The sequence below is a fragment of the Pseudopodoces humilis genome, chromosome 24, assembly GCF_049639895.1.
Source record: "Pseudopodoces humilis isolate 2021_Gansu_Grassland_sample_001 chromosome 24, ASM4963989v1, whole genome shotgun sequence".
In the NCBI taxonomy this organism is placed as follows: Eukaryota; Metazoa; Chordata; class Aves; order Passeriformes; family Paridae; genus Pseudopodoces; species Pseudopodoces humilis.
The window spans coordinates 1,222,554-1,249,217 of record NC_142223.1 but is presented as its reverse complement, the minus strand read 5'-3'; the positions used below and the strand labels follow the sequence as shown (position 1 = coordinate 1,249,217).

Below are 26,664 nucleotides of genomic sequence, written 5' to 3'. Positions count from 1 at the left end.
TAATATCTTACACCACTCAGTTCCAGCCTTGGCTTTCCTCTTGCAATATGGTGAAGATCATTTCTTCCAACACATGGTTGTAATTTATTGCCCTTTGCTTGACGTGTGTGTGCTTGATTGAAATCAAAGTGTAATGAGGACCAGGGCAGCTGGTTAAATCTCCCCTATTTTAGATTCTGCCTTCCCTTGTTTTGGGTTGGAGATAATCAGGGCTTTAATTAAGTAATCTAATGGTTCTTTGTTGTCTGGAAGAAATAATTTCTGGAGTGATTAAATAGACCTCCCCTGGGAAGGATGCTGCTGATCTGTCTACAAACAGGATGAGTTTTGGCAACTTTGGACTGGTTTAGTGGCTGACATGCATTTAGAAAGCTATTCCTCCTTTTTTTTCCATGGCTTAAATTGGATTTGTTGGTGCTTTTGATTTTTAACAGCTTTAAAAAAAGATAAAACATCATCTTAATCATTTTGCTCCTGAAAATGTTTGCATTGATTAAGATTCTGAGTTTCCTCAACAGAGTGAGCAATGAAACCTTTTGAACTTCTTCTTCTGTCTGTGTTTTGATGTAGATCCATTTTTAGTTTGTTATATTAGATCTTTGGACCAGGAATTTGGTAGGAGTGGAAGGAGGTCTGGGAGAGGATTGACCTGTGAAACATCTTTGTTGTGTGTAATCCTTTTATTATTGAATTTTGATTGGAATCTGGTCCAGAGCAGTTATTGCAGTTTTGGACAGCTTTAGCAGTGCTGGGGGTTTGCAGGGTGGATATTCCTGTCCTGTGCTGTTCCCTGCACCCTCTGCCCTTGGAGGAGGAATTCCCTGGAACTGTGGGGATTGAGGACCTTTTTGCCAGAGTTGGGGCAGTGAAGTCCCAGATCAGTTTGTCCTTTCATTTTTAGAGTGCTCAGTGCTGACTTTATTTTTTTTTTAATTTTTATTACTATTTATACTCTACTGTATTTTTTTATTACTCTGTTTAACCTCATGGAACATCCTGGCTTTGCTGGACTTCAGGGATGTCTCATTTTGACTGACCTGTGCTGTCATCTGTACCAAGTGTGTTCAGATGGCTGGTTTAACTTTCTTTAGCTTTTTTACCCTTTTTCCTAGTTAATTTTGGATTCTGTGCTTGAACACTGCCTTAGTCCACTTGTCCCGATAAGAAAAAATGCAAATCTCTGTTAGTGCAGCCCTTGGGCTGTTTCTGAGATCTGCTGTGATGTCATCTGAGTTCTCCTTCCCTGCCCAGAGCCTGTGCTGGAGTTCAGGCTCACAAAGCACCTCAGACCCTCGGGGTTTGGAGCAAGTGCTGCATTCATCTGTTTGCCCAGCTCCGCTGTCCTCTGTGCACGGAACAGCCCCAGTTCCACCAGCAACAGACGTGAGGGTGTGATCAGGGCTTGCTTTCAGCACAGGCTGCCCGGGGATGGCCAAGCCCAAGGTTGGAGCTCACCAGGGGATGTGGCAGCTGTGAGCCCTCTGTGAACCCTGTGTTCAAACCTGAGCTGGGAGCCCCTGCAAAGCTTTGAAGTGACTTTATTGCCATCAGCTCCCTGTTCCTCATTACTGCTGCAGCCCTTTGTGCCGCCTTTCTCCTGGGCACGGCAGTGTCTGGGCCCTGCAGATGGAATCCAGATGGGTTTGTTGTGCATCCCAGCACTGGGGAATCTGCCTGTGCATCCCTCTGCTGCCTGGGGATCTGCAGCACAGGCTGCGACACCAGCACCGTGTCACCGGGGACATCCTCGGCTCAGGCTCAAAGGGTGAGATAAAATCTCCCAAGACAGGTTTAAACCACCAAGAGTTTCTCTGGTTTTATGTCTGTGTGCTTTTACAATTACAGCCATGCTGTTTTTCCCGAGGAAATTATTCAGGTGTAGAAAGCAGAGTTGGGATTCCCTCCTCAGCCTGCCCATGGGCAGCTCAGAGCAGAGTTAATATTGAAGTTGTTGATGAATGTTGCACAAATTAGAGGATCTTCTTAGAAAGGAGGGGGAAATTATATCTAATTTCATGCTGGAAAATGAAATAATCTGATTTTTTTTTTTTGCTTTGGGAGTTCTATTTTGGAGCAGCTCTGCACACACTGCATTCTTATCTTCTGAATCGGAGATGTTGGGTGGAGGAGGAGGAGGTTTTCCCTTGGGTTCCCACGGTTCTCTGTAATTACATAAAAACTGAACACTTGGATTAGGAGGTCAGCATTGATGATGCAGCACTGTCCTCAAACACTGCTCTCTGAAGGCTTTAAATCCCTAGGAAGAAATGACTTAGGTTTAAAAATGAGATGAAATTTTAAACTGTCAGTTTATTGTGATCTGGAATTTTTGAACTGCTTGTCTCTATTAATACTTTGCATTGTACAGACAGAAATTTACCTCATGCCCTCACAAATGTAAAAGTGTTTTAATGATGGAATTTGAAAAGAGAGAAACTTAAACAACATCAGCCTTCTTGTGGCAGATCTGATACAGAATTCTTCTGTCAGAGAATTGATGCCACGTGAAATCCTCAGCCTCCAAAGATTTTGGCAAGGTTAAAGCACGACAACAGAAGATTTCTGTCCAGGTTTGGATTTCAGCTGGAATGTGGCAGTGTGAGGATGGCCACGGGAGGAGGCTTTGGAAGTTTCCTGGTGCTAATGAAGCAATTCCCTCGTTTGGACACGTTCCAGAGCGACCCCTTGTCCTGCTCATTAGGTGGCTGATGGAATTCTTGATGGAAATTTGATGGAATTCTTCCCAGGTCACTTCTCCAAAGGGATTTGGTGCTTAAATTCCATCTGCCAGGAGCAATCAGATGGGAAGGAAAATGTGAACAGTACAGCTTTCATTAATGAAAGGTGCTAGAAAGCACAAACCTGGCTTTTTTTTCAATTTTTTGGGAGACTTTCAGGATCCCATTGTTTGGATACTGTTTTCCTTCCTTGCAGAGTTCCTGCACTTCACAGCTCTGCTGAGCAGTTTGAGTCATCCCACCGTGGTCCAGATGTGTGCTTTTAAGTACAACTGGCACTGAAGTTACACATACCTAACTGGATTGGTATGTTTGCTCCAGGGATTTTTGCACCTGTGTATGCTGGAAAGAATTCCTGTAAAATACCTGTACAGAGCCCCCCGGGCTGAGTTCATCAAGCAGGGTGCAAAACCCCTGGGCTGTGCACAGACATTTTGCCTTCTTCATTTTCAGTGTCTGGGTGAGGTTGTGGAAGTTCTCCTGGGGCCAGGGAAGGAGAGAGGAGCTGTGAATGATCAGAGGGAGAAATGTCACATCCTGCTCACTCCTGCTGCCAGCCCGTCCTTTCATCAAACAACTCCCGAGGGAGGCAACAATTGTTACCTGATCTCCTGAAGAGTTTGTTCCTCCTCCTTGAGGTGTGGGATTGCAGGGGATTTGTTCAACACCTGAGTTTGGAAGGTGGAAGTTGCTGGAATTTGCCGCTTCCTTCATATTCCTGTTGTGATTCCCGTGCTGGTGACAGGGGACGGGCTCGGTGGGAATTGTGTCGCCACTTTGCCACTGCAGCCTCCTGTTGCCATGAGAGCAGCAATGTTTGCTTCCTCACCTCGGCATTTGGGAAATGTTTTGGGTTGCTGTGACTGCAGTCATTGTCAGTCTTGTGAAAACACGTGGAGCTGGATGCTCAGCATTTTCCTTTGGGGCAGCATTTTTAAATGCCACTTTTCTCGGAAGTCTGTTGATTTAAATAGCTGGAGACATCTCCCTTTCTAGTTTCTAGTTTCAGAAGCTGAACTTCTGGAGCTGGCAGAAATTCCTACTATTTAGGGAATAAAAGGAAATCTATTTTTCTGCTTTAAATGAGCCAGTTTGAAACCCTGGGAAGGTTTGCAGAGCCAGGCTGAGGTTCCAGGTGTCTTTGGCATCAGGGGGTTGGGAGTGCCATAAGCCACAGACTTTTTGATTTTTGTCTCTGGCTCTCAGCTGCTGAGTGGAAAAATGCACAAATATTTATATGGATGAGTGATTTGGTTCTGTAGTTGAAAGTCAGAGCTTGCTTTTATTGCTGTGGGGTGAAAAGTCGTTTTCTCCGCAGCGATGTCAGCGAGGCTTGGGGGAGCAGAGCGTTATCAGGAGAGCCACGGGGCCTTTTCTGAGCTGTCCTTCAGTGTAAAACAAAGTGATTAATCTGCCCTCCTTTCTTGAGGCTGGGGGATTTCCTCCCCTGTCACATCCCTCTTGAAGTTACAGCTTTCTTCTGGCCACAGCTTCTATTTCATGGCTACAGCTCCGGCTCCTCAGACGAGTTTCCATCCTCTGGCTCCACCCGCTGCAACTTCAAACACTTCATAAAGCTTTGGATCACTCTTAGATTAAATATTTTCTTTTATTCTTGCATTTGTAAAGTAGGTCAGTCTTAAGTGTGACATTTTTTGTATAAAACAGCTTTTTCCAGGAGTTCTGTGGTTGATGAGTAACGAATATAAAAATTCAGTGTTTGATCGTGACATTAAAACTTTAATTGATTTTAAGTGAACTGCTGTTCTGAATTCTCTTAAGGAGAATTAATGATTAATGATGCCTTTTTGTCACCTTTCTGGGCAGCCTTACAAAAAGTTATTTTCCCAGAGATAGAAAGTCCTCCCCAAGGACAAGGGGTTGGTCTTGATGATCTTTTGAGGTCCTTCTAACTGAACCCAGCTATGATATAATTTATCAGTGGTTTTGTTAATCAAGGGACATGACAACCATGAAACGTTTTTTTCATTGTTTTATAAGAAAGTTTTGTCTGTAGGTGAAGTCTGATCTGGACTGCAGCACTGATGGGTGTCCTTAGGCAGGGAGCAGAGGTTGCTTTGCTCTGAAGCTGTCCTTTGAGAATGGTTTGTCCCTTGGGGTGTTGGAGGTGCCACAGTGGGAATTCCTCCTACTTGAGGCCTCCTGGACATTCCAGAAACATCTGCTGGATGCTTTGGGGGTTGCAGCCAGGTGAGGGTCGGTCTCTCCTCCCAGGTGAGGAAAGGAAACGGCCTCCCAGGTTGTGCCAGGGGAGGTTTAAGTTGGATATTGAGGAAAAAACTTCAGGGAAAGGGTTGTGGAGCGTTGGAGCAGGATGTCCTGGGCAGTGGTGGAGTCACCAGCCCTGGAAGTGTTGAGGAAAGCCCTGGATGTGGCACTTGGGGGGTGGGTTAGTGCTGAGTGTGGTGGTGCTGGACCTGGGGACCTTAAAGGACCTCAGGGATTCTGTGATTGCAGCTCCCAAAGAATGCAGATTCCTTCTCCAGCCGCGGCTGCGCAGGAGGATCAGGGCCAGGGACATCAGAACAGGCCACCAAGGACAGAGATGTTCCATGCAGGAGCTTTGGTGCACTGCTGGACCCGTGCTCTTGCCTTGCTCGTGCATTTCTTTAACAGAGAAAATCCCAGTTTGTGCCTTCCTGGAGCCTTTTCCAAGCTGCTTCCTCTCCTGCTTGGATTTCAGTGTGTGCTGTGTATGAAAGGGTTTCTTGGAGGAAGCCCAGCTCTCCTGCAGCAAATCCAAATCCTCAAATGTCAATTTAAATCCTCCCAATCTGTCATCCCGTTTTCTGTTATGGACCAATTAGCCTGTGGCACCTCTTTATTTTCCTTTAAAAAAACCAGAGAGGAACGTTCCCCTCTCCAGCTGCGACTTCCCTGGCTTCAGGAATCCCACTTGAGTGCTGTGTGAAGGTGAAATGCAGTGTAATGATCAGTGCTGTGTATTTCCTGCCCATGAAGGAGGAGGGGATTTTGGAGTGGCTCTGCACAGAGGATATGCATTGATATTTTGGATAATACCCATATTATTATCCAGAGGAGCCTTTGGATAATTCAGATCCTGGCGTGCCTTGGATTCAGTCGCTGCTGTTGTTGTTCCAATCTCCAGATCCTGGGCCTGGCCGTGGCAAAAGCAGCTTTATTGAAATAGCATGTTGGTATTTAAAACAATATTAATACTATATTTGATTCATTAGATCTCCAAAGGCGGTTAAAGCGTTTCCATGTGTGCGCTGTTGCTTCTGGCGGGACGTTCTTCACATGGTTTTATGTGGTTTCAGACAACATTTTAGCACATTCTTAAAATACCCACAAAAGCCTTTATGTAAAATCTCATAAAGGTGAACCACATAAAAATTATTTTTTTTTCCTGTTTCATGTCATTAGGATCAAAGTACAGTAGGTAAGAATAAATTTCCCCAAACCTTGTTTCGGTCCCGCTCTTAATTAACGTTTCATGCTCGTAGCGAGGTCGTAAAGTGCGTAATGGGGAAACTGTCTGTGCACACTGAAACGTTCTCAGTGGCTGCCAGTTCATTTGGAGTGAACTCACTGATTCTCTAGATGAAAATTAATATATTATATATATTTTTAAAGCAATCTGACTCTGAGGAGGGACAATAAGTGCTTCTCTCTGCTTCCCGCTGCCGAGGGAAGGGTGGCTTGGGTTGGAGCTGAGGTTCAGTGCAGGACTGGAATTCCCATGAACCAAAATCCATTTGTGAATTCCCCAGGGGGTATAAAAAGGGGCTGTGTGTGCTGGTTTGGTAGGTTGGAGTTGCCTGCTTTAGCCTGGCTTCAGCGTGCCTGGGCTGTGCTTTTTCAGTGTTATCAGTGGTTGGTGAGTGGGTCCTGGCTCAGGAGAGGCAGAGCCACCCATCAGAAATAAAAATCAAAAATCAATCTGTGGTTTGGTAGGGTTGATGGGAAAAATCAACTGAAAATAGGAAAAATAAAAGGTGGGTTAATAGGAAAAATTAACTGAGGAAATAGGAAAAATAAAAGGTGGGTTAATAGGAAAAATTAACTGAGGAAATAGGAAAAATAAAAGGTGGGTTAATAGGAAAAATTAACTGAGTAAATAGGAAAAATAAAAGGTGGGTTAGTAGGAAAAATTAACTGAGTAAATTTTTAAATTTAAATTTAATGAATTAATTAAAAATTTAAATTAAAAGGTGAGTTAATAGGAAAAATTAACTGAGTAAATTTTTAAATTGAAATTTAATGAATTAATTTAAAATTTAAATTAAAAGGTGAGTTAATAGGAAAAATTAACTGAGTAAATAGGAAAAATAAAAGGTGAGTTAATAGGAAAAATTAACTGAGTAAATAGGAAAAATAAAAGGTGGGTTAGTAGGAAAAATTAACTGAGTAAATTTTTAAATTTAAATTTAATGAATTAATTAAAAATTTAAATTAAAAGGTGAGTTAATAGGAAAAATTAACTCAGTAAATAGGAAAAATAAAAGGTGAGTTAATAGGAAAAATTAACTGAGTAAATTTTTAAATTTAAATTTAATGAATTAATTAAAAATTTAAATTAAAAGGTGAGTTAATAGGAAAAATTAACTCAGTAAATAGGAAAAATAAAAGGTGGGTTAATAGGAAAAATTAACTGAGGAAATTTTTAAATTTAATTAATTAATTTAAATTAAAAGGTGAGTTAATAGGAAAAATTAACTCAGTAAATAGGAAAAATAAAAGGTGGGTTAGTAGGAAAAATTAACTGAGTAAATTTTTAAATTTAAATTTAATGAATTAATTTAAAATTTAAATTAAAAGGTGAGTTAATAGGAAAAATTAACTGAGTAAAATTTTAAATTTAATTAATTTGAATTAAAAGGTGAGTTAATAGGAATTGTTCACCCCTCCTGAGGTCAGCACTGGTTTGGGTAAAGGCTTGGATGTCTGCAGGTAAAGGGAATTTGGGTTCTCTGGTGACTGTGCCCTCAAAACAGCGTGTTGAGCTGATGTGAGAGTGCAGAGAATGTGCTGCAAGTGTTGAAAATGTCACTGCATTCACTTCCCTTGTGTGAAGTGAATTCTGAACTTTGCTCCTGACTGCTGGCAAGAGTGGGGTTAGCGAGCTTTAATCCACAATGCTTCCAGGTAATCCAAATTGCAGTAAATTGACTTTTAATCACCATTCCCCACTGGAAGGCCCCTGGTTAGAAAGGAGGGGAGCACAGGGGTGGGAGGGTTGGATAATTTTTTCATGTTGGCCGTGATTTGCTCTGGTGCAGAAGAGGAAGGAGTGGTCACTCCCAGGGGTGTGTGACAGAGGTAGAACACAGCTGAACCTGCTGGCAGTCCTGGCAGCTCCTCATCTCTTTGCGTGATGAGATTTTGCCCTCCTGCAAGCACTGAAAAGTCTGAGTACCAAATTTCCTCTGCTCCTTTCACACAACCCTTGTGTGCCCTGAGATGTGGGAGTTGTGTGCCATGAAGGAATATTTATTATTCCCTTTTCCTTCATCCTCCTCATGGCTTTGGTAACTGGAGAGTGGAAGGGGTGAAATGCTGTGGGTTGCAATTCCAGATCTCTAGAAGACAAAATGACTCCTTGTGCATCTTTTCTTCCAGCAGTGTTGGGTTGTTTACCATTGTTTCATAAAGTGAATTTTCCACCTGCACCGCTGTCATCCAGGGGGAGTGGGGCTCTACAGATCCCATTGCTTTCTTGGTTTTCTGAGTGTGAGATTGAGGCAGTCTGGCTGAATTTCTCTTCTTTCCCATATCTGATGCTGCAATAACAAAACCAAATCAATGTCAGCTTCACACAGACTTCTGAGGCAGCAACATGAAGTTATTTACTTTTTCCCTTTTGTCTTAATTAGCGAACTTTGCTGTAAAGAACTTCCAGACTTTGCCAATAGTGAAGGAAAAGAGAGGGAAAAAGAGACCAAATTGTAAAATAAAGCTTTACTCTCAGCCCACTCTGCTTTTAGCAGCTGTTGTAGGTAATTGGAATCAGAGGAATTGTCTGCTCAAGTCCTGCAGAAATCTGTAAATAGCTCTGCTTCTCACCAGACCTTTATTCTCCTTCAGAGAAGTGAGCAGTTGTTTTGTAATTAAAGTCTCTGCACTGTGATTTGAGCTGCTGTGTCTCTGGGTGTGGAGCTGTGAGAGTGTGCTGTCTTGAAAGAAAAATAAATAAAATCTGTATTAGCACTTAGGAATTCTGCTTATTTAAGATTATTATTATGGATATCTGACTGTGGCTCGGGTCCTGCTTGCTTTTAACTCACCTTTGGGTTGAATCCTGCAGGTATTTTGAAGGTGGAGTCTCCTCTGTCTACCTCTGGGATCTGGATCATGGCTTTGCCGGGGTGATCCTCATTAAGAAAGCTGGAGATGGATCAAAGAAGATTAAGGGATGCTGGGATTCCATCCACGTGGTGGAGGTTCAGGTACAGCCTCTGGGGCAGCTGACACATCCAAGTGAAAACAAAACCCACTTAATTCCAGACAATTAAGGAGCACAGGTGTTCCACTGAACAATGCAAGATTGTGGCAGGGCTGTAAACTTCTTTCCCTTGTTAATTTTTGAAAATGCCCCGGAGCCATTTGGATAGAGATAAGTCAGGGTTGTAATCAGAAAGAATCCCAGAAGAATTGGAAGAATGTTATTTCTGTGCATGTGATCCCAAGATGTGGGGCTTTTTTTACATAAAGAGCTACAGATAAATATCACTAATTAGGTAATAAAAACAAGGTAATAGGAGGGTAAATTGCTCTAACTAGATTTGCTTTGGAAAATTAGAGGAATGTGCACACTTAGAATTGTCTTTAAGAGACTGTGAGTGGGGTTAGATTTACCTGGCCTGACGCTCGTGGGGTCTGCCAGGCCAGCCCCATTTCACTTGGGGAAGGATTTTAACCTCCTGTCTCCATCCCTTTCTGTTCTTTGCACTCACAGGAGAAGTCCAGTGGCCGCACTGCCCATTACAAGCTGACCTCCACAGTGATGCTGTGGCTGCAGACCAACAAAACGGGCTCTGGTACCATGAACCTGGGGGGGAGCCTCACCAGACAGGTAGGGCTGTGTCCTGCTGCACACCCAGCACCCCACCCAGCCACACAACCCTGGTTTTGTCAGCTGTTGGGTAAACATCTCCTGGAGAATTAGCAGAAATTACATCTCCTGTAATTAGCAGAAAGCCCCCTTGAACTGTGCTTGTCACATTGGGGCTTGCCATTAAAAATACAAAACATTCAGCAGTTTAGACTTGCTCCTAAGTCTCAGTTTGTCTTTTGGTGTTCCTCAATTTTTGTTTTTCCCCTGAGTGTTGCAGGGATATTTTTATCTGTAAGATTTGCCCACTTTCTCACTGGATTATAAAAACACAGGATGACTTCTTTTCTTACATCTCTCTTTAAAAAGCTAAACCACTGAGAACAAACCTGAATTTTGCACTGACTGTAAGATTTTTTTTTTAAGGACATCAATTACAATTTTCCTTTGGTGTTTTCTTCCTGCATAAAAAAAAAAAATCTAAAAATTTATTTTCTAAAAATCTAAAAAAATTAAAAAAATAATATAAATCTGTCCTAATGTGCCAGCATTAATGACTTTTCCTGCCTCCTGAGAGCTGGTTTTCAGCAGGAAGGTGCCAGGCTGGCAGATCCCTGCAGTCCCTGCCAGGCAGGATCTGCTGAACTGGAATTCCTTGGATGAGGCTGCAGCACCTGCCAAAGGTTTCTGCCTCCCTGCTGGTGAGCTGGGCTTGCTTTGGGCTCTGGAAGTCACTGAGTGGAGCAGAGTAATAAACTCAGGAGGACAGGAGGCACATTGTAAGGTCATGGAGAGATTGGCAGCAGCTGAAACTCCTTTATGAGCCTTCCCAGGGCAGACTGGGGCTTTCCACACAAAGGACAATGCAGAGTCTGTTAAAAACCTCATGGTTTTGTGCAGGTTTGAGCCAGGTGAAGGCAAGGAGGGATTGCAGAGAGGGACTGAAACTGGGTTAATCTTGCACAGCTTGCTCCAGCCTGGGTGATTTTTCTTTCCACCTTGTTGACATTGAAGAAGCCGATGGAAAAGCAAACGAAGGGAAAAGGCATCTGGAGACGGTTTTGAGCTTTTTTTTTTTGCCTCTTTTTGCAGTAATTCCACCAGAGTTATGGTGACCCGGCCACATATTTAATCCCAGCCTTGCTAATCCTGTAAATCAGAGCTGTGAAGTTAAGGCCAAGGGCCTGGCTGTGGCTGTGGCCTCGGAGCAGGAGCTGTGCCAAGGAAAACGAGGGTCTGAGCAGGGTGCCTGTCCTCAGTGCACCTTGGCCTCGCTTGCTTTGACTCTCCCCTCTCAAAGCTCCAGAGGGGAGATTTGTGCTCCTGTCGTGGTTTTAGCAGCAGAACATTGGGTTCAGACGTGGTGCAGGTGGGTAAAGGTCCCCCAGGTTTGCCCATGGTTTGGTGAAGGAAATGGGATGTGTTTAATTAATTACTTAATTAACTAAAGGAATGGAATGTTACACAGCAGATCTCTGGGCTCAGTTCTCAGCTGATCCCTACAAGCCCTGCAGAGATCACAACCTCCATTTCTTGGTTATAGTTTGCAATAAGTGCTGGAGATGCAAATTTAGCCTTACTGATACTCAAATAATTCCACATATTTTCCACCTTCAGCCTGCCCCTCTGCCTGTGGCTTTGGGAGCCCTTGGCACACGTTGCTGTTTGTGTTTCATTAAAGGGATTTTCACTTTGCTCCGTGGCCAGAGCAGCTGTGGCTGTTGTTGGCTTTTCAGGCCAAACCAGAGGACGAGTTCCCTTCTACCTTTGCTGGTGTTTTCAGACCCTTTCACCACAAAACAAAGTGTTTCTCCAGCTCAAATGTCCCTCTTTGTATAATTCCTCCAAATGATGTTTACAGAAAGGCCAGGCAGCTTTAATCCATGCAGGAAACATCCAAAGTGAGCAGCCAGCCCTGGAAATCCCAGAGAAATGAGTTTCCCTGAGTCAGAGTTGGAGCAGAGGGCTGGGGGAGCCAGGCAGGGGAGCTGGGACTGGGCTGGACTGGGCTAGGCTGGACTGGGCTGGGACTGGGCTGAGCTGGGCTGGGACTGGGCTGAGCTGGGCTGGGACTGGGCTGAGCTGGGCTGGGACTGGGCTGAGCTGGACTGGGACTGGACTGAGCTGGGCTGGGACTGGGCTGAGCTGGACTGGGACTGGGCTGAGCTGGACTGGGACTGGGCTGAGCTGGGCTGGGACTGGGCTGAGCTGGGCTGGGACTGGGCTGAGCTGGGCTGGGACTGGGCTGAGCTGGACTGGGACTGGGCTGAGCTGGACTGGGACTGGGCTGAGCTGGGCTGGGACTGGGCTGAGCTGGGCTGGGACTGGGCTGAGCTGGGCTGGGACTGGGCTGAGCTGGACTGGGACTGGGCTGAGCTGGACTGGGACTGGGCTGAGCTGGGCTGGGACTGGGCTGAGCTGGGCTGGGACTGGGCTGAGCTGGACTGGGACTGGACTGAGCTGGGCTGGGACTGGGCTGAGCTGGACTGGGACTGGGCTGGGACTGGTCTGGGCTCACCCTGAGGTTTGGCTGAGCCCACAGGCAGGTGGGGAATTAAGGGAAAGCTGCTCCTTAACCTGTAGAGGGAATTTCCCCTCCCAGCAAATCCAGCAAAAATTGTTCTGCTGGAGCTGTGCAGTGCCAGCCACAGGAAGGAACCGCTAAAAACCCCAACAACTCAACAAACCCCAAGTGTTTGTGGGCCATGGCTGATCCTGCACTCCATTAAACAGCCTCTTGTAACATCTGGCCTTCCAGAGCACATAAAAATGTTTTCCTTCTGGCAGCAGTTTTTATGGAGATGTAATAATATACTTTTTTTTTTTTTTTTTCTTTAAAAAGAAATAATTCTATTTTCAGATTCTGCTTCTCAGCCAGGGAGCTGGGCCTGTCCAGGTGTGGAGGAGGCACAGGACTGCCCCAGATTTGGGCAGTTTGCTGAGATGTGCAGAGTTTGTGTAGTTCAGGTTTGCACTGTCCCTGCACTGCAGCTGGATCCCTTCTCCAGGCAGCGTCTCCATTCCATGTAAACAGTCTGAAGGCAAAATTAAACGTCCTGCTGCTCTTTCTCCTCCTCTTCCAGGTTATCCTTTGCCTTCGGGGGTCCAAGTAAATTACACGCTTCCCCAAGCCTGTTACAGACTTGGCTTAGGAGGAGAAACCTGTGGCTGGCCCAGAGTTTTGAACTGTGCCCCGAGGGAGGGATAGGAGCAGATGGATGAGAGAAGTCAGTGGGATTAGTGAAACCCTTTGAAGACTCCTCTTCCCACTGCATTTGTCTCCCAGTTTTGTTTTCGTGCTGTCTCAGCAAATCCTGCCGAGGTTCCTGGGTCTGATGTTGATTGTGGAACAGCTTGGCCGTGTTTTGGGCACGATTTTCACCTCAGGAGCTGGGGAGGGTGGGATTTTCCCTTGGCTCAGAGCTTGGCCATGGGATGGGTGTTCCACGAGGCACAGTCAGATGAAATCCAGCTCCCAGTTCTGATGTCGGGGTGAAAGATCTCACTGTGCTCTCCAGTTGTTCCAGCTCTGAATTCCTCCTGCAGAAGCCACCTGGCTGTTCCTCACTGGGGAGGGGGTGGCTCTTGTGGGGGTTCTTTTCATTCCTGCTTTTGATTCCACCACATCTCGGTGCCCGTGGCGAGCGCTGGGGGTTTCTCAGCGCGTTCTCCACGCTGGAGGAGCTGCTCAGAGCCTTCTCCCAGCCCTCCTGGACACTGCCCTGCCCCCAGATTCCTGTGATGGATGGATCTGTGCTTTCCTTTGCAGATGGAGAAGGATGAGACTGTGAGTGACTCCTCTCCACACATAGCCAATATCGGCCGCTTGGTAGAGGTGAGTGACTTCTTTTGTTCAAATTTGGATTTTGTTGCGTTTTTCTTTACAAAGAATTTACTCATTGCTGTTGTTGCTCAGTGCTCCTCCTGTTTGTGGGCACTCTGCCCCTTGTCTTCTCCTCCCATTCCTAATTCAAATTAATTTGAATTCCCTAATTCAAATTAACAACTTCCTACCCCCGTATTTGCTTTCTCAGCCACTTTTGGGAAGAATTATTTCAAGTCAGGTTGCTACATAGCACTGTCCCTTGGACCCAAAGTTGAGTGTTAGGAAATGCCCTGGAACTGGGTTTAGTTTTGGGTTTTGTGGCAGCACTGGAAGCTCAGCACGAGCTGCTCAGCACCAGTTTTCTGTTTCACTGCACTGTCCTGAAGCTGTTCCACATTCCCTTGATTTTTATAGCCAGGAAAGGAGGAAATCCTCAACTATGGTGCATTTTTAGGGAACTGGGAAATTAAAGAAAGGCAGCTCCTTCTTTTTGGATCCCTTTTTTAAAGTTGTTTGAGCGAAAGCTGCTTTGTTACAGGATCTCTCTCAGAGCTCTGTGGTGCAGCTTTAAGGAACAAATCAAAAATCCAAAGTGAGCCCTGAGCACAGAGCTGGGGACTGTTGGTTTTGCTGGAGGGCTGATTTGGGAGGGTTGGGCTGATGGATTTTGCTGCTTGCAGAGCTGGAGAGGAGCTGCCCTCTCGTGGTGCTGAGAATTCCATGGGCTGGGAAAGGCTGGGAATGCTCCGGGTGTGCAGCGAGCCTGCAAACGGCTGAGCTGATTCAAGAGCTGCTGCTTTATTTTCCAGGACATGGAAAACAAAATCAGAAGTACACTGAACGAGATTTATTTTGGAAAGACAAAGGACATCGTTAATGGGCTGAGGTAAGGGAGCTGCAGGGGCTGGGGATCCTTTGCATCCCTGTGGTGCCACCCCAGCCTTGAGCTGCTTTTTTTTTTTCCTCCTTCCCTGAGTTTTGGGACAATATTTGTTGTGTGGAGTCCAGGGAACTCTTCTACTGCAGAAATGTGAAGAAATGTTTTAATCCCTTTTTCCCTCACCAGGAGCAAAACAGCCCAATTAACGTTTGTGTTTTCAGATTATTTCTCATTAGTTTTATTCTTCACAGTCTTGCAAGCTCTGCTTAAATTCTGTCTTCTCTTTCTGCTGTCCTTAAAAATAATCCCAGGATTAAGTCATGATGTGGGTGGTTTGTGGTGTTCAGGGTTTGTTTTAAATTCTGTCTTTCTCTCAACACCACTGGTCAAAATAGAGTGTATGAGAAGAGATGAAATTCCCTGTGCATTTCTGTAGGGGAACTGTGCTGTACTTTTCAGCCCCTGCTCATTCCTGGCCAGGAATTGGACATGGAAATCCCAAGCTGGTGATTCTCTTGCTCACAAAGTATAGAACTGTGATCATTTTAAAGTTCAGAGAGACCTCCCAGCTCAGTGTGGGAATGTAGAATAACCACAGGGCACAGAGAAATGCTCTGCTCTTCCCTCACGCACTGAGATGTGGAAAAAGAGAGGAAACTGAAGTTAATTAAACATTGGTGCTGCTGTGTGGGCAGAGGGAGCAGCAGGAGCTGCGGGAGGGGCTCCGAGTTCTGCTGCTCTGGGTTCTGCCCCAAGCCCAGCTCAGCCTCAGTTTCCTCTGTGCTGAGCAGGGTTTAGCCAGGAAGTTTTTGTTACCAGCAGAGGGAATCTGTAATAGAACCTTTCTCTTGGGAACGTTGCCTTGAGCTGTTGAATCTCTGCTGTGTCTCCCCATCCCTCGCTCTGAGTCCTGGCCCCGTGTGATGGAAACACCCAGAACACCCTCAGCCCTTCCCTTCTCACCTGTGCGTGTCCCCTTCTCCTCCCTGCTGCTTCCCAGAGCCCCAGCTCTGTGTTACCGAGCTCTTCTGACTTCTCTTTTCCCTCTTTGCTCCCTGGTTTCCCACTGCTCTCTGTAGATCTATCGATGCTATTCCCGACAACCAAAAGTATAAGCAGTTGCAGAGGGAACTTTCTCAAGTGTTGACCCAGCGCCAGATCTACATCCAGCCTGATAACTAAACCAATCCAGGTACCCTCGCTGCCTGTGAGGTGTGAGCCAGCACTAAACCAGGACTCACCAGCCCAGCCCCTGCATGGTACCGGGAAGAACTAACCCCTAATCCCGCAGGGAGCGGCGGCGGCGCAGCCCGGCCGCCCCCGGGCTCTGTCTCAGCGCAGCCACAACGCTGTGGTTCTTGTTTGAAATGTTTCCTCCTCCTCCTCCTGGCTCTTGGAATTGGGGCAGGATTCAGCACTCTGCACTCTGGCTTGGGAGCAGGGAAGGAGCACGTGGGCCTGTGCCTGGAGTGCTGTGGGATCGGGCTGCTTCAGTCCAGAAGTGTTTTTTTTTCCGGGTTTTTTACACCTGTGGTTCACCACTTCCATGAAGAAATTCCCTGTAATCCCAGTGTCCTCCCTGCAGAATGAAATCCTGGGAATCTTGGAAATCCATTCCAGCCATCCAGTCCATTCCAGAGAATGGAATTTTGGGAGTTTGGGAAAAAAACAAAAAAGAGTCTGGTTCTTCCCATGATTTCTGAGTAGAGGTGTGCTCGTCCACACGCCCGTCCCCGTGAGCCTGCTGGGTTTGGAATTTCCTTGGAGCTGGAGCTGCAGTCCTGCTGGAGCTCACCCAGACATTGCCCAGCCTCCAGAGGGGTTTGTTGCTCGTTTGCTCTGGAGCTCTGAGTGTCAGGAGTGCACGGCAGTGACTAACCCTGAGCCAGCTTAACCTTCCACTCCAGTTCCTAACCAGTTCCAGACGTCGTTTCAAACACATCCAGCTGACCGACTGTTTGTTGATAGTGGCCAAGAACCACTTGTTCAGCCTGTGACAAATGCAATTATAAATGTGTATATGTTTTTATTAAAGCAGCAGAAGTCCCCAGAGACAAGAGAATGGAAATACTGTTGTAAAAATGGTAGGAAAATCACCACCACAAAGAGCAGCCTTGTTTACAGGAGACAGCAAGCAGGGAAAATGAGGTTGCTCTGAATCACAGAATCCCAGAGTGGTTTGGGTTGGAAGGGCCCTTAAAGCTCATCCAACTCCAGCCCCCTGCCATGGGCAGGGAAACCTTCCACTAAAGGCTGTGAAATGTGCTTTAGGTGGGGAGAAATCCTTCCCAGCTGGATCCTACCACTTCCCTGTGGCAGCAGCTCTGGAAGGGTTTGGTTCTGGATAGAACCTGTTCCATCAGTTTATTTAAGAGGGGCCTTTTAAAAGTGGAAATTTCTTATTGTCTCAAATCAGAGGTTTTCCACGGGCATCTCCCAGGTGATTCCTGGAGCTTTTGCTCTGTACTATGAGGCAAAGGGAAGCCTTGCAATAACCTTGTGACAGTATCTCTGTTCCTCTTCAGCTGCTTTGATCACTCACTCCTTAGGGAAGCTACAAAGACAGGCAGATTGGAGAGCAGAACCATTGGCTGCTTTTCCTGGGTGAACAATCCTGCAGAAGGGTCAGAGCTCCCCAGCCAGGTGGGGCTGGGTTTTCTCTGGACTTTGGGGGAGCAGGAGCGCTAACCCCCCTCGCTGCGGGACGCTGGGCTTCTTGCAGTCTGTAACACCAAAGGTTGGGGATGTCCCTCGGCAGCTGTGGGTGCTGATCCTCACCAGAGCGAGTTCTGCTCCGTGTTCTGAGTGGTTCTGAGTGCTCACATCTCCTTCTGCTTCCCGGGGTCCAGCAGGCAGAGCCGAGCCTGGGCTGAGGGGCTTCTCCTTCCTCCCGACTCCCACCCCTTCCCTCCCCTCTGACGCGCCTTTCCTTCTTCCCCGCAGGTCTGTGCAGACTTTTGCAGACAAATCAAAACAAGAAGCTCTTAAAAACGACCTGGTGGAGGCTTTGAAGAGAAAGCAGCAAAGTTAAAGTCCTGTCCGTGCTAACCAGCCATGCCATGCACTCGTTAGATTCCTTTCGTAGAGAATCATCCCCCGCCCTTTTCTGTTGGTCACGTCACGATTTGCATCCAATACTCTCCATGCAACGCCATCCTCTCCCCATGAATAAAGCTGTACAAACTTTTTCAGTCTCTGAGGCCTACTTTGCACCACATTTTACTATCAAGACCTTAGGCTATGTTTCTGTAGAAGTTCCACGTATTTTATTTTCTTCTCCCCCCTCTTTCCCACCCTCTCCCATTTATATGCATCACCACAGATCATTGTTTGTCTTTTCCTCCCTCGACCCCTCCTGCCTTTTGTTACATTGGTGTAAAAAATGTAAAACAAAAATTTATTAAATACTGTGGTGTGTGAAAGAGGAAGAACTGGAAAAACAAAACAAAAAAATAATAAGAAAATCTATTCCACGTATGTTTGGGGGCTGGGAACAGGGGCTGGCTGGAGGGAGGGAGGGAAGAGAGGGTGTTCCTTGAGCTTGTACCATACTGAGTAACCCAGATGTGCAGGAGATGGTGATTTGGAGACCTGCTGAAAGTTCTGCTCTTCTATAGCCTGGTTCCAAGGCGCTTTTCTGTCAATTTTTATGGAATGCAAAAGGGGTTTTTTGTTTTGATTTTTTTTGTTTTTTTGTAAAGCTTAAATTGAATCTACATCTGATACTTGAGCCTCCATACTAAAAAAAAAAATGGAAAAAAAAAAAAAAAGAAAAAAAAAAGACTATAACAATAAAAACCAAAAAAATCCCAGGAAGATGTGTGTGTGGTTGTGTCCTTCTTGTTTCTCTTTCCTTCCTTGGGTCACTTGGGGTTTGTTTTTTGTCCCACATCCAGAATGTTTGTCTGGAAGGGGGTGTGATGGCCCTGCTGCCTCTCCAAGGTGCTGGGGTTGAGGGATGCTCCAGGCACCCAGCAGATTTATATCCAGATTTATAGATATATTTCATATTTATGGGAGAAGGATCTGCATGGGTGTGCTAAAAAAATCCTGTTTTTTATCCTGATTCAATCCCAATTATATCTGATTTAAGCCCGGGGGGTTCCTGTGTGTCCAGCCCTGGGCAGGGTGCTGGGGTGGCTGGTTCCTCCCATCCGTGCTGTCCCCAAAGCTCCTCCCTGCTCCCCGTGTCCCCTCCCGGGCCCTTGGGCACAGGGACCTGGCACAGCTTTGCCTGCTCCAGGTTTGGTTGTAGCAAACCTCATTTCAAGCCCATGAAGATCTGCCAGGCTCCTGCTGCCCTGGCTCTGGGAATTGCCCTCTGTTAGTCGGCACTGATTAATTAATGTGCTCTAATTTGCTTTGGTACCGTGAGCTGGGTCCCACCCAGACTCCTGCAGGTGGGCAGAGCTGACCCAGAGCCTGTGGAAGGGACGTGGGCTGGGAAAGGATGGGATTCCCCAGGGAACACTGGAATTGTGCTGCTGTCTCACACTTCTATCCCAACACCAACCTCCCCTGAAGCTGGAGACTCCTGGAGAGGTTCTCAGTTTCCCTCAGGGGTGGTTGAAAGGCTCAGCCTTTTCTGCTTTAACATTTGCCTCTGCAGAACCCCGAGCACAGGGACAGGGCTGCAGCGGTGGCTTGGCAGGGATGGGAACCTCGGGGGGAGCCTCAGGAATTCCCAGCCCCTCCTGAGGTGGTTGTGGGTGTGTAAAGCTCTGTGTTGCTCCATCCTGCCCAGCCCGAGTAAAGGCAGAGTAAATCAGCTTTGTACCTAACTCGTGCTTTGGGTACACCTGTGGGGACAGACTGTGACACACATAAATACAGACACAGATGTAAAGATGGGTTTTTTCCTCCTCAGGGCTGAGCTGCTTCGTCCAGGTTTAGGAAAAGCCAGCATGTGACAATCATTCAGTGTTGTGAGGGGCAGAGATGAGGGGTTTGCTCATGATTAAAACTGGGTAGGAATTGTTCTACAATTCCCAGGGAAAGACAGGGAAGGAAATGCTGCTGGCTTCAGGATGAGGTGAGCGGTGAATGCCTGTGAATGGTGAATTAATCCAGTAAAAACCCACTCACTTCAAGGGGCTCAGAGAGACTGAAATCTACATTTCCTTTCTGAAAACAGCTGGCTCAGCCCCAAGCCCTGGCCCAGCTTGTGTTTGAGTGAACGTGCTGCTGGGCAGGTGGGCACTGAGCAGCTGGAATCCCATTTAATGTGAGATCCATTGGGTTGGTGTCCTCAGGGCGAGGACAAAAAGCAGAGCAACTTCCTTGGGAAGGACAAACGTCATGGACTGGCTGAGGAATCATAAATTAGTGAGAATGCAGCCAAAGCCAAAAGGGACACGATGCTGGGGATCAGGGAGGGAGCACGAGAGGGCAAAGGAAAGCAAAAGGAAGAGCTGATTGCAACTCAGGAAAAGGAAAGCTCTTGTTTTCACAAGGCCAAGCTGTGACAGTTTTTCCTGAAGGGTGTCCAAGCTTTGGTTGGTTTTTCCCAGGGAGATTGAGCTGCTCATGCCCAGCAGGAAGAGCTCAGCACACAGGAGAGAGCCTGGCTACACCTCCACTCTCTCCTGATGGGGACACAGCTTTTTCCAGACCACCCCTGCTTCCCACCCTTCCCTGAGCCGAGTTCAGGGCCCCTAGAGGGGGATAAACTCATCAGTGCTGGGGATGAACTCAACAGGTTGAGGATAAATTCATCAAGTTGATAAATTCATCAAGGAGAGAGGGCAGGAACTGAAAACCAGAGTGAGCAGAGGCAGCTCTTCTGCTGGGGAACAGCAATGGATCAACTTCCCTGAGGAATCCGTGCAATTAAAATATGGGTGAGGCAAAAAACGAGAAGTCAGAGAAATGGGAGTGTGAGACTCGTTAGGAGCTGCCAGGTAAAGCAGCAAAATGAAACCAAGGGAGGCAGGTGGGGAAGGATGTGTTTTATAGGTGGGTGAGCCGTGCTAATTAAAAGAGGTGTGGACTGAAGGCTTTGGTTCTGCCGCTCCTTCCCCACTGGATCCAGCCCGGGGTGTTTTCCAGAAGGAGCTGAGGGGGAGTTGTGAGGTCACAGCGGTGCTCGTGTCTGTGCCAGGTCAGTCATCCCTGTCCCCTCCCCACGTTTTTCAGCACCAAGGAAGTCCCAGATCACCCCTGGGAGACGCAGCCGTGACCGGGCTCAGCTGTGGGGAACCGGAGCAGGGAAGAGCAACTGAGCCACCCAAAAATTCCCTTTTATCCTGAAAGCACCACTGAGGCACGAGGTGTCCCAGCAGTGTCCTCTGCCACCACCTGGGCAGCACAACAGGCTCGGAGCCTCTTCTGCCAGGAGCCACCAGGATGGGGGGGCCAGTCTGCCCGGCCCTAAGGCCACCTTCCTCCTCCTCCTCCTCCTCTCCCTGTGGGGCAGGGCCCTCTGTCAGCTCTCTGGGCTCTCATCCTGCTCCCCAAGGAGAGCATCCCTCTCCTCCAGGGATCTGGGCCGGCCTTTCCGATACGCCAGGAACTGGAAGGAGATCTGGGGATCTGTCAAGGCTCTGCACTCACAGCGTGGGTCTCAGGCTCCTGTGTCACCACCCCGAGTTTGCGCCAGGAGAGGTGGGAACGGGACAAGGAGATGGATGCAAACCAGGGGCTGAGGCCAGTGCAACACAACAAATCACTCACAGAGCAGCAGCAACACCACAAATCAGCCACGGAGCAGCAGCTCCCCTGCCCTGCCCGTTCCACTCCCTGCAAGGAGCGCAGGGATGGGATCCCAGCCCAGGGGAAAGGATACAACCAGGTCGAGGGCCAGGACGCCCAGGCTGCCCACGAGCCAGGGCAGGTGGTGCAGGATGTAGTCACCTTGGCCCTGGCCTGGCTCTGGGTTCTTCAGGAGGACGCTGAGGCCGTACAGGGAATTCCCCAGCATCACCAGGGCAAAGAGAGAGTAGGAGACACCGCTGGTGGATTTCCTCTTGTACTGGGGAAAGAGGGAGAGGAGCCTGGGTGCAGCTCTCCTAAATCTCTCTACAGCGTGGTATTAATCACCCTCTCCCACAGCATTAAAAAAGAGAAGTGGTGACAGAGCTGAGAGTTTTTTAGTTCCCCCTTGCCTTGTAAATAGCACAAAATGAAAGCCCCACCCTCAAAATATTGGTAGGTTAAAGGGAGTGGAGAAAAATAAATACAGAGAAATAGCCCCTTATGGAATAATCAGAGATGGGGCCTGGGACCTCTGAGCAGAGAGAAAGGAAATATCCCTGAGGAGAAAGGAGAACACCCAGGGGAGAAAAGAGATCCCCAGGGGAGAAAAGAGATCCCCAGGGGAGAAAAGAGAATCCCCCAAGGGAGAAAGGAGAATCCCCCAAGGGAGAAAGGAGAATCCCCCAGGGGGAGAAAGGAGAATCCCCCAGGGGGAGAAAGGAGAATCCCTCAGGGGGAGAAAGGAGAATCCCTCAGGGGGAGAAAGGAGAATCCCTCAGGGGGAGAAAGGAGAATCCCTCAGGGGGAGAAAGGAGAATCCCTCAGGGGGAGAAAGGAGAATCCCCCAGGGGGAGAAAGGAGAATCCCCCAGGGGGAGAAAGGAGAATCCCTCAGGGGGAGAAAGGAGAATCCTCAGGGGGAGAAAAGAGATCCCCAAGGGAGAAAAGAGATCCCCAAGGGGAGAAAGGAGAATCCTCAGGGGAGAAAGGAGAATCCCCCAGAGGAGAAAAGAGATCCCAGGGGGAGAAAGGAGAATCCCCAGCCCCCTTGGAGTGACAGGTGAGGAACCCCAGAGTCCCGGGCTGGGCACTCACGTTGGTGCAGATCTGGGGCACTCGGGAGCACAGGTAGAGCACGGAGGAGATGGAGCCGATGGTAAATCCAATTATTTCAGTCCTGGAGAAAGGCTGCAAGGCAGGGGCGGGTACAGGGACAGCCCCCGCGCTCAGAGCCCCAGCACGGCCACACCCAGGCCGCGTGTGCCCGGCTCCCCTCCTCGGACAGCCCGGGGGTAATTACAGCTGATAATTCTATTTCACTCTGCCACAGGAAAACAGCCAGTGCAATCTGCTTTAACGGGATTTGGGGTTATTTGCATTGCTCGGAGAGGTCCTTTTCTATTGCCAGAGCAAAATTATTTCGCAAACCTACCCTCAGTTTCAGCCAACTGAGTTAGCTTACTGCACTCCCTTGCTTGATTTTCAATAATATATATAAATGTGGATAATTGAAAAAAGAATTAAAGGGGAGAAATCTTTCAAATTTCCTGAAAAGAGGAACCACATTTTTTTTGGAGACTGTCCATCCTATGCAGCTACTTGAGATAAAGTCTGTGTGCAAACAGAGATGTGGGGAATGTGAGGCTTGCTGACTCTTCAGCAGGCCCATAGAAGTGCTTGAAGTTTGAAGTGAAAATGCCCTGAAATGTCTGAAACCCTGCAGCAAACTCTTCTTGAATTTTGGAGGAAAAAGCTCTCCTTCCAGTGTCACCTTCCTGGACTGTAACAGTCTCCCAGAGAACAAATTGCTCCTAAAATAGGAACAGCCCCTAACCCCAAAACACGTGGTGGGGTCCAGGATGGATTTTTGGGATCACAGCATCCAGCAGGACGTCCCCACCCACACCTCCATCCCATCTCCCAGGTTTAGGAAGTGGCTCACCTTTGTTCCAAGCTCATCCCCGGGAGCTGAGAGCAGAGATCTCCCTTTGAAGGAGGCGGGATCCTCGGTGCTGGCCGTGCCCAGGAGGGAGAGGCTGGCCAGGGACCCCACGGAGAGGAACAGGAAGGCAGAGTTGATGGGAGCAGGGACTGCAGGGAGTCAGACACAGCCTGGTAAGGGAGAACCCAGCAACAGCCCCGGGTGAAGAAACCTCAAAACTCTCCCTTATCTCACCAAGGGATGGGGCAGAGGCTGCTGTGGGTGCTTGCTGTGATTTATCTCCAGTGATGTGCCCAATCTGTACCTCATCAGGGAGGAGACTGCTCCTATCTCGGTTTCTTTGGGTTTAGGGCTCTTAAAAATCATCCCCACTAGAAAATTTCACTGTTTTAAATCACTTTCAAACCCCTGCCAGAGCAAGCCCTGCTGTGGCTTATTTGTTAGTAGTAATTTATTATTTTTCAGTAATTTTTAGTGATTAAATTCAATAAACAAGCTCTCCAGCTTAACAATGGGTCAAATATCAATTGGTTGATCACTTTACATGTCTTCACCAAGTTAAATAATTATCCCAGTCCCAAGGAGCAGTGCTGGAAAGGGGATGTTCTGTTTTCTCTCACTGATTAAGCCCTGCAAGAGCTGCTCAGGTTCCCTTTTCACTCCAGGAGCTTCCCTGTCAAGGGTAGAGCACTGACCCTGAAACAGCCAGAAAACTTCCCCCTTTCCCTCCCAGCACTGCCTGAGTCAGGAGTTCTGTGCTTCCCAGCTCCCAGGTGGAGTCACTGTGTAACTGTGAGGGATTTATGGATTTCTGTGCCCAGTGAGGCTCATGCTGGGGGTTGTGTTCAGCCTGGACACCGTGAGGGGGCTTGCAGAGTCTGCAGAAACCCCAAGCCCAGCCTGTAACTGTTGGTTTTGGCTCTCCTAGAGGCTTAAATGATCCAAAAAACCCCGAAAACAAAACCAGCAAGCAGTAAGAGGCATCTAATTACTGTGCCTGGAATCTCCCCGGGCTCCCAGAGCTCCCTGGAATCCCCCCCTCTCTGTCCCCAGCCCTGCCCCAACTCACACGCTCTGCCCCCGTTCTTCACCCGGTAGTAGCAGTAGAGGGAGAGCATCCCCAGGTCTGCCAGCACGTAGTAGATGGCCGTGTACACCTGTGAGGAGGGGACGCGCTGGGGACACCCACGGGGGCCTGGCTGGGCTGGGCTGGTCCCACAGGGCTGCTCCCCTGCTCTCCCTGGGGGAGAGGGGAGTGTCCTGGCAGGGAGAAGGGAGCAGCCCCAGAGGGAGAGGAAGGAGTAACTCAGGGGGTGAAGAAGGGAGCATCCCTGGGAGAGAAGGGAAAACACCAAGAGGGGAAACAGGGAGCATCCCTGGGAGAGAATGGATCACACCCGGGGGGGGGAGGAAAGGGAGCAATTCCAGGATTGGAGGGACATCCGGAGCAATGCTGGGTAAAGCAGCTTCCAGCCCCTCCCTCCTCCCTGGAGCCGGGGTGTTTGGGAGCCAGCCCGGCCCGGTACCTGCAGGGGCAGCTGATCAGCCAGGAAAGAACCGATGAGGTTGAGGAGGTCTCCGCCCAGCCATCCCAGCAGGAAATAGATGGAGAGAGCCTGGTCCATGATGCCCGTCCTGCAGGCCTGGTAAAACTGCCTGCAGAGCATTGGGCAGAGGCACAAACATCACCCTCAGCTGCTTCAGCGCTACCTGGGAGCCATCCCCAGGATTCCTGCGGATCCCCAAGTGGGAAAAGCAAGGTCACAGGCTCCCGTGGCCCCAGGGAGGTCACCGAGTGGGAGGAGCAGGGAAGATGATCCCCGGCTTCTCTCCGGTTGCGAAAGAACCGTGACTCCTCACGTGCCCCCTCTGCCACCCTGGTGTCAGCACTTCTAAGCACCCCACGGGGACATTCCTTCTGCAGTGTGACCTGTCCTGCCCGCCCTGCACGTGCCTGACGGCGACATTCCTGACACGGCAACAACGCCACGGCCACCACCAGGCTGTGGGGCTGTGCTGCCTGCTCCCCTCACCCCAAATCTGCCGAGCCCTTGCTGCTTTGGGGAGGGAATTTAAGAATTCTGGCAGCTAGGATTCTGCCATCCCCCAGAAAGGGCTGCCTGGGATTTGGGAGCGGTGCCCTGGGATTTGGGAGTGATACTCTGGGATTTGGGAGCGGTACTCTGGGATTTGGAAGAAGTACCCAGGGATTTGGGAGCGATACTCCATGATTTGGGAGCGATACTCCATGATTTGGGAGCGATACTCCGGGATTTGGGAGCAGTACTCTGGGATTTGGGAGCAGTACCCAAGGATTTGGCAGCAGTACCCAGGGATTTGGGAGTGGTACTCCAGGATTTGGGAGCAGTACCCAGGGATTTGGGAGCAGTACTCACGGGAAGGCTGCAGCGATGAAGCAGGCGATGGAGCCCAGCCCCAGGACGATGCTGGCGACATCCCGGCTGTCCTGGGCACACTCATTGAACACATCCATGATCCAGCGGGAGCCATTGGGACAATCAGAGAGATTCCCAAAGGGGAGACCACTCCAGCGCCGTGCAGCCATGGAACTGCGGGGATAACGCTGGGAAAAAGGGAATAACACAGGGAAAAATTAATAACACTGGGATTAATAACATCAGATCTGGGTGAGAGACAGGGCTGTGGCTCCTCCGGGTGCTGGCTCACGTTGGAAAAATGGATCATTAGTGAATAATACACTTTTATAGGCCTTGGGTTTGCTGCCAGCCTGGCAGGGTTTAGCCTCAAAGGAGAAACAAGAAATGAAGGAAGAAGCAATAAAGAAGAAATAAGGAGAAAAAAGAGGAAAAAAGAAAGGGGGGGAAGGGAGGGAAAAAATAATAAAGAAAAGGAAAGGAAAAAGAAAATGAAAAGAAGAAAAAAGAAAAAGGAAATGGAAGGGAGGAAGAAAAAAAAAAGAAGAAAAAAAAAAGAAGAGAAAAAAGAAGAAAAAAAAGAAGAAAAAAGAAGGAAAAAAAGGAGAAGAAAAGAAGGAGAAGAAAAAGGGGGGGCGGGGGAGAATAAATAAAAGAAGTCGAAATCCAACCCAACCTGTCCTCGCAGCACCGGCACTCTCCTCCTCACCGACGCGGTTCGGAACTTTATTTTTCCTTGAAAACCCGTTCTTTTTGACACTTGGGCTATTTTTCTTTGCAAATACACTCAGACACCCGCCGGGTTTCCTTTGCCGCTGTCCCAAATGCTGCCGGGTTTCCTTTAACGCCGTCCCAAACCCTCCGCTCTCCCCAGTCCTGCCGCTCCTCTGCCGCCTCAGCCGCTTCCTCGGGAACTTTTCACAGCCCCGCGGCGTGAAACCAGCGAGCTTTTTCACAAAGCCGCTGCTTTTCCCCACCCGCTCCCCTCGGGTTCCCAGCTGCGCTTTTCCCAAAGCCGCCGTTTCTCCCGAGCTCGGGCTGCTCGGGCCGGGCCCGGCGGTGTGAGGGGCCCGGCGGTGTGAGGGGCCCGGCGGTGTGAGGGGCCCGGCGGTGTGAGGGGCCGGGCGGGGCGCGGGGCGGGCCGGGCCGCGCAG

The 26,664-nt window shown here is 48.5% G+C and overlaps 2 protein-coding genes across 4 annotated transcripts in view; one reads left to right on the top strand and one right to left on the bottom strand.

The window, feature by feature from the left end:
* CAPZB (capping actin protein of muscle Z-line subunit beta) overlaps positions 1–17,667 on the top strand; it is a 50,413-nt gene extending 32,746 nt beyond the window's left edge. The window contains exons 5-10 of one of the 2 annotated variants that reach the window (XM_005528257.3): positions 9,028–9,169; positions 9,679–9,795; positions 13,544–13,609; positions 14,410–14,486; positions 15,560–15,672; positions 17,424–17,667. In XM_005528257.3, the coding sequence (XP_005528314.1) occupies positions 9,028–9,169; positions 9,679–9,795; positions 13,544–13,609; positions 14,410–14,486; positions 15,560–15,662 (505 nt within the window). In that variant the 3' untranslated portion in view covers positions 15,663–15,672; positions 17,424–17,667. The remainder of the gene's footprint in view (positions 1–9,027; positions 9,170–9,678; positions 9,796–13,543; positions 13,610–14,409; positions 14,487–15,559; positions 15,673–17,423) is intronic. The other variant, XM_005528258.3, reaches the window with a different exon arrangement.
* Positions 17,668–18,950: 1,283 nt separating this feature from the next.
* On the bottom strand, positions 18,951–26,622 carry SLC66A1 (solute carrier family 66 member 1). Of its 2 annotated transcripts, none has more exons than XM_088066386.1 (8): positions 26,187–26,622; positions 25,511–25,698; positions 24,641–24,770; positions 24,184–24,271; positions 23,115–23,263; positions 22,268–22,360; positions 21,265–21,450; positions 18,951–19,354 (listed from the first exon to the last, which is right to left on the bottom strand). In XM_088066386.1, the coding sequence occupies exons 2-8, from the start codon at positions 25,678–25,680 to the stop codon at positions 19,037–19,039; spliced, it is 1,134 nt and encodes a 377-aa protein (XP_087922512.1). In that variant the 5' UTR covers positions 25,681–25,698; positions 26,187–26,622; the 3' UTR covers positions 18,951–19,036. The 2 variants fall into 2 exon arrangements, with proteins under 2 accessions (XP_087922512.1, XP_005528313.3); XM_005528256.3 differs by having other exon boundaries at positions 19,218–21,003.
* Positions 26,623–26,664: the final 42 nt, after the last annotated feature.